At 41.8% G+C, this 5,688-nt stretch overlaps 1 protein-coding gene across 1 annotated transcript in view; it reads left to right on the top strand.

Annotated features, from left to right (window-relative positions):
• Positions 1-741: 741 nt before the first annotated feature.
• Positions 742-5,688, top strand: part of vwf (von Willebrand factor) — a 21,684-nt gene continuing 16,737 nt past the window's right edge. Inside the window, 15 exon segments of the mRNA XM_013910063.1 lie at positions 742-1,032; positions 1,187-1,238; positions 1,385-1,528; positions 1,764-1,866; positions 1,977-2,185; positions 2,436-2,557; positions 3,535-3,754; positions 3,837-3,959; positions 4,041-4,152; positions 4,237-4,283; positions 4,380-4,516; positions 4,689-4,827; positions 5,048-5,148; positions 5,246-5,441; positions 5,515-5,688. Coding sequence (XP_013765517.1) covers positions 1,027-1,032; positions 1,187-1,238; positions 1,385-1,528; positions 1,764-1,866; positions 1,977-2,185; positions 2,436-2,557; positions 3,535-3,754; positions 3,837-3,959; positions 4,041-4,152; positions 4,237-4,283; positions 4,380-4,516; positions 4,689-4,827; positions 5,048-5,148; positions 5,246-5,441; positions 5,515-5,688 — 1,885 coding nt within the window. The 5' untranslated portion in view covers positions 742-1,026.

Raw genomic sequence — 5,688 nt, forward strand, 5'->3', positions numbered from 1 at the left:
TCTCTTGGCATCTCACTGTCGCACTACAGGACATTTTTGGGTACACACATAATTACAGTGATGCCAGTAATACCCTTGTTTCAAGCAGAGACGCCTTCTATCAGGCAGATTATGAACGTCTGCGTGGGTTTGCGGTGTGTTTGAAGCACACAGCTCCACAGGTGATTTCTAGCTCAACACTAGATAGATCATACATACTGTGCGAACATTTTGGGTGCTTTGTCTGTTTACACCAGATAGGTAGATCAGGTAGTCTCCACAGACCCTGATCATTACGTATTTAGTAGCCTAGAGTTACATAAAGAGAGTGAAAGCAAAAGAAACAGCCTCAGTCTGCAGAATTCTTATTTACTTATTTACAATTACTTTATGCTTGCTTCATACTTATATAAATACTTATTTTTGTGACATTGCGATACAGGTTGTGAATCGGAAAACACCAAACATATTCTTCTTCTTTTTCCTCAGCTTTGTCCAGAGACAACATAAGTTTCCACCTGAGAGTGCTGATCATCACATGTTCCCATTATGTGTGCGTGTGTGTATATGTGTGTGTAATTTTGGCGCCGTTAAGACAAGTGTGTTTGTGCATGTGACACTATCGAAGCAGTGTAATTGCGTGAGATCGCTTTAGTAAGTGTTTTTTTTACCAAAAGGATTGTTTGGCTTGGCACCGATACAGATACGTATGTGTAGACTAATCACTCAGCCAGGCGATCAGTGGGCATATCCTGGCATTGTCCCGTTGAGTGTGTTTGATGGTGTCAGTCTGCAGGCTCCAAGTTGTGGACAGAAAGGCATTCTTTCCCTCTTGTCTGAACCTGGCAAGGGGAGTGGACTTAAGAGAAAGCCTATGAAAGTTGGGTTGGGTTCAGTCTTTGCTATAAAACTGAGCTTCCAGTGGGGCTGAAATTCTTCTTAGTTTAGCCAATGCTTGACCATCACATTACTTTATAATGTCCGGACTCTGCGAGGTCTTAACGTCGTGATTTGGGATAGTGTCTGCTGTTTCTGGAGTCTGGAACCATGAAGGTATGAGTACTTGGAGTTTATAGAAGTAAAAAAAAGGGGTTTTGAAGCAGGCCTAACATCGCACACAAAATAACACGATCTTTGTACATCAGACAATAAAGATATTCGTTTAAGCTGTGATGAAAATGAAAGCATATATGTTTATGTGTTCCAGGACTACATAAAGAGATATTTGCGAGGAATTTGGGTTTTCCTGCAGCTGACCTGTGAGTATTATATTGGAGAATATCCAGTTTCGTTTCTATCTTTACACCCAAAAAGTGACATATGTTACGTGCTTCATATGAAATCTCTTATAATTCTTCTTCAGCACACATCGGCATATCTGTGTACTCTGTTTGTGTGTGTTCAGCTTGTCTAGCGAGCATGACAGGGAGATGCAGTCTGTTTGGACGGCACCACGTTCACACATTCGATGGTGTTTTGTATGACTTTCCTGGAGACTGCAGCTACCTTCTGGCTGGGGACTGCAACCACCACTCCTTCACACTGCTGGGTGAGTCATGCTCAAATTCAATAAAGAGATTCAAAAAAAGATTTGAATTTTAATAGTGTGCCAGGCTTATCTTGTGTAGTTTAGTGTGTAATGCCTCGTTGATGCAATATGTTGGCTTTTGGAAACTGTTTACAAGTCATCTTCACTTTTAATTTTCTGTCTTATTTGGCGAAGTCTGCCATGGTGGTGGTACAAAGTAGTAACAGTGTGTTCAAAATGTGCTTTGGATCTGCAGGCGACTTTCAAAATGGCAAAAAAACTGGAGTCACGCTATTTTTGGGGGATGTCTTTGAGTTGCACCTTTCTGTAGACGGACGGCTCTCACAAGGAGAAAAAAGGTAGCACACTAGCGCTGTCATTCAGCATTAAGTTTGTGTGTATAAATATTGAAAGCTCCTCGCTAGTTTGCTTCTGCAGAAGCTTGATTTATGCCGTCTTTTCTTTCTAGGCTGTCACTGCCCTATGCATCTCACTCTGTGTTTGTGGGCTCAGAGCTCGGCTTTTACAAGCTCTGGAGTGAGGAGTTTGGCTTCACTGTCACCATTGATAATGCTGCCAACATCGCCTTGACCCTGACCAAACGCCATGCAAACCACACCTGCGGCCTCTGTGGCAACTTCAACTCTATGACTGCCGATGAATATACTGCTCAGGAAGGTATGTGCGTGCTATACAACCCACAAGATGCAACTGTGAGAAGAGTGAAACTAGGGAGAGTTTATTATTACTGGAATAGAGGAAACGATTTGAGTCACCAGCACTCAGCAACAGGAAGAGGAACAACCGAGTACAGGAAAAGATAACAAAGTAAAAGAAAGCAAAAGACACAGTTGTGGTAGGATGAGATTAAGAACAAATCTGTCAACTTGTTTGTCTCTCTGTCTGTGCGTGCCTGTGTATTTTTCAGGATTCCTAACAGAGGACACTTATGACTTTGCAAATTCGTGGGCAGTGAAGGGAGCTGATCAGTCCTGTCAGCGTGTGTCAAATCCATCAAAATCCTGTAACACAACAAAAGAAACTTCCACGGTGAGAGGGTAGTTAAAACACATGCACATGTTTAGATAGTAAGCATGTCATGATATCTGATGTGTAGACACAAGTCATTAAATAAAAGCTTTGTACATTTCTCCTCACAATAAAAAAGGTATTTTACAGTGGTTCACTTCCTAACAAAGCACCTGATATTTCTTTGTGTGTATTATGCTCTAATTTGCCTTTGTTTTTGTTTCTTTTACTATTAATATGCAATAGATTATATTTTTTGCACACACATAAACTCATAGAGATTTGTAAATAAACATTTTTCTTTACAAACATATAATCTATATTTTAAAATCAGGTGGGTTTTGGAGTTAAAGTGCCAACTATAACCCACATTGTCTTTGGTTGATGTCCAAGATACATATTATTAGTCCCAAAGATTTTAGAAAGACTTGGCATTTTTAATACATCTGTTCTTTTTTATAAAGGCATTTTGGCTTTCATACACAGTATTAAGGTTCAATATGCTCAAATGGGGACGACAGCCGAGTCTCTTTAAAAAAAAACGAACAGCTGGTAAGCGGACAGATCTGACAGGTGTGATTGCAACTCTGTAGCCTGTGCAGTCTTTGTGGGTGAGCAGATACGAAATAAAAACAGTTGGATTTTGAAAGAACATTTTGCACATCTGAAACACCCACATGTGAGAAAACTGTACAAATTTCATGTTAGTGTGAAACCATAGGACCCTATCAGCATCTCCTTCAGTTCACTACAAAACTGATGAATATGTATTCTTTCACTTTTATTCAAAATCTCAGTTTCTATCATTATGATATTGCCATTTTCACAATTTTCACCCACCAGATGTTAATCCACTCTTCCTCTTTTTTTGGCATTTAACATTTTTTCTGATGAAGTTTCAGACATGGTTTCTATTCCCCATTTATTCAGCTGCACAGGTTGTTAGACCTAAAAAGAGGCAAACAACTTATTTTCTGCCTGTTTGTGCTTATGTGTAGATTTTGTCCAGCTGCAGCGTGTTGCAGACCTCTAGTGTGTTTCTCCACTGCGCCCACTTGGTCTCTCCCGAACCATTCCTGCTGCTGTGTCAGGAGGAGGCCTGTCACTGTGATCAGACAGGGCCCGAAGATTGTTACTGTCCAATCCTGCTGGAGTATGCTCGCACATGCCACGCTCATGGGATACTTCTTCACGGCTGGTCGCAGGAAAGCCAGTGCTGTGAGTTTATTAGTTCTATAAAATTAACAGCAGGTTATAACATGACATGCATTATTTATATATGCTTTTCTTTTGTGTAAAGTCCCCAAATGTCCAATTGGCATGCAGTACAGTGAATGCACCAAGTCTTGCTCTACAACCTGCCATAGCCTCAACATCCAGGAGGTCTGCAAGGAAGAGTGTGTTGATGGCTGCACGTGTCCTGGTAACCCCTCGCTCACGATATCTCTCTCCTGTCTCCGTCTTACTGTTTCTAGTAGTAACATGGCATGCATGTGTGTTTCAGCTGGCAAGGTTTTGGATGGTAATCGCTGTGTTGAGGTATCCCAGTGTTCCTGTGCGCACATGGGAAAACATTTCCCACCAGGAGCCACGGTCTCTCAGGACTGCAACACCTGGTGAGAAAGCAGTGCAGGCGCAAATACACAGAAATAGTTACATAGAAAATATGCTTCCTTCAAACAAATGTCTCTTTTGTGCAGTGTGTGTCGTCACGGTTCATGGGAATGCACCAATGAAGGCTGTCCTGGTGAGAGAGATGAACAATAATACACACTCACTAATACTTTCGTTTGGGAAATATAGTCCTCATTTCTGATGTCATATCCTTGTTGTTGGTGTGTAGGTGAATGCTTGGTTGTTGGCCAGTCTCACTTCAAGAGCTTTGACAACAAGTTCTTCACTTTTGCTGGCCACTGCCAGTATCTGCTGGCAAAGGACTGCTCACAAAATGAGTTTTCTATCATAATTGAAAATGTACAGGTAAAAGTGAGCTTTGGTTTTCAATGCAAAATATAATATAAATTTGGAATTTGGAATTTGTTCTTACACTAACTACACAATTACACAAAGAATGACCCTGTTAGCGTTCTGTCACTCCCGTGTTGCCGGCTTTTCATCATTTACAGCATTTAGGTTGCTTTTTATCTTTCAGTGCGCTGATGATCAGGATGCTGTGTGCACACGCTCAGTGACTCTCAGTCTGCCCTCTCTGGAGGACATGACAGTCAAGCTGAAGCATGGAGGAATTGTTTCTGTCAACAGCATGAACATCCAGACCCCAATGCATAACGGTATGCTACTTTAAAGTGCATTTAAATGACCTTTTATGCATATAAGTTAAGTAAATATACCTGTAAGATGGTTATCCATATATGAGAGAAGCACTCTGACAGATTTCAGAATGGCAACACATTAGCTCTAACAGCACAGCTCTGCTAAGTACTTGCGTGAGTTGTTCATTAATATTAACTGATTTTAACCAGCCAGTTAACTATGTGTGTCATTTTACAGGCCGTTTACATATCCAGAGATCTGTTCAGTCTTCAGTACGTGTAAAGTTTGGTGAGGACTTTCGTCTGGACTGGGATGGGCGGGGCCGTGTGCTTTTAAAGGTTGAAGAAGTTGTATATCTTAAAGATGTTTCCTTTCAATAACCCCTGTATGAAAAGATGGGAAAAAAACAATCTTGAATTCTGTCTGCCTCCACAGCTGGGTCCACAATGGGCGGGCCGGACCTGTGGACTGTGTGGTAACTACAATGGTAACCAAGGTGATGATTTTTTGACTGGTTCTGGGCTGGTTGAGGCTAGTCCTCACTCTTTTGGCCATGCTTGGAGGATCAATGGAGACTGTGAATCCACTCAGAAATTTGAAAGTGATCCATGTGCCGTTAATCCGAAAAGAGGTATATAAACCCACACAGACAGACATCACTCCAGTAATGACTTAACACTAATCTTACGATACCTCGATACCAGTGCGCTTTGCAGAAGAGGCGTGTGCAGTTATGATGTCAGACGTGTTCAGTCCGTGCCACTTTCTGGTGAATCCGGGTCCGTTCCAGCAGTTCTGTCGTTATGATGTGTGTGCGTGTGGGGACGGTGAGGAGTGCCTCTGCTCGGCTTTGTCCGCCTATGCAGCTGCCTGCTCAG

This window comes from Pundamilia nyererei, unplaced genomic scaffold (assembly GCF_000239375.1).
Source record: "Pundamilia nyererei isolate P.nyererei 1_Seehausen unplaced genomic scaffold, PunNye1.0 scaffold00035, whole genome shotgun sequence".
NCBI classification, from domain to species: Eukaryota; Metazoa; Chordata; class Actinopteri; order Cichliformes; family Cichlidae; genus Pundamilia; species Pundamilia nyererei.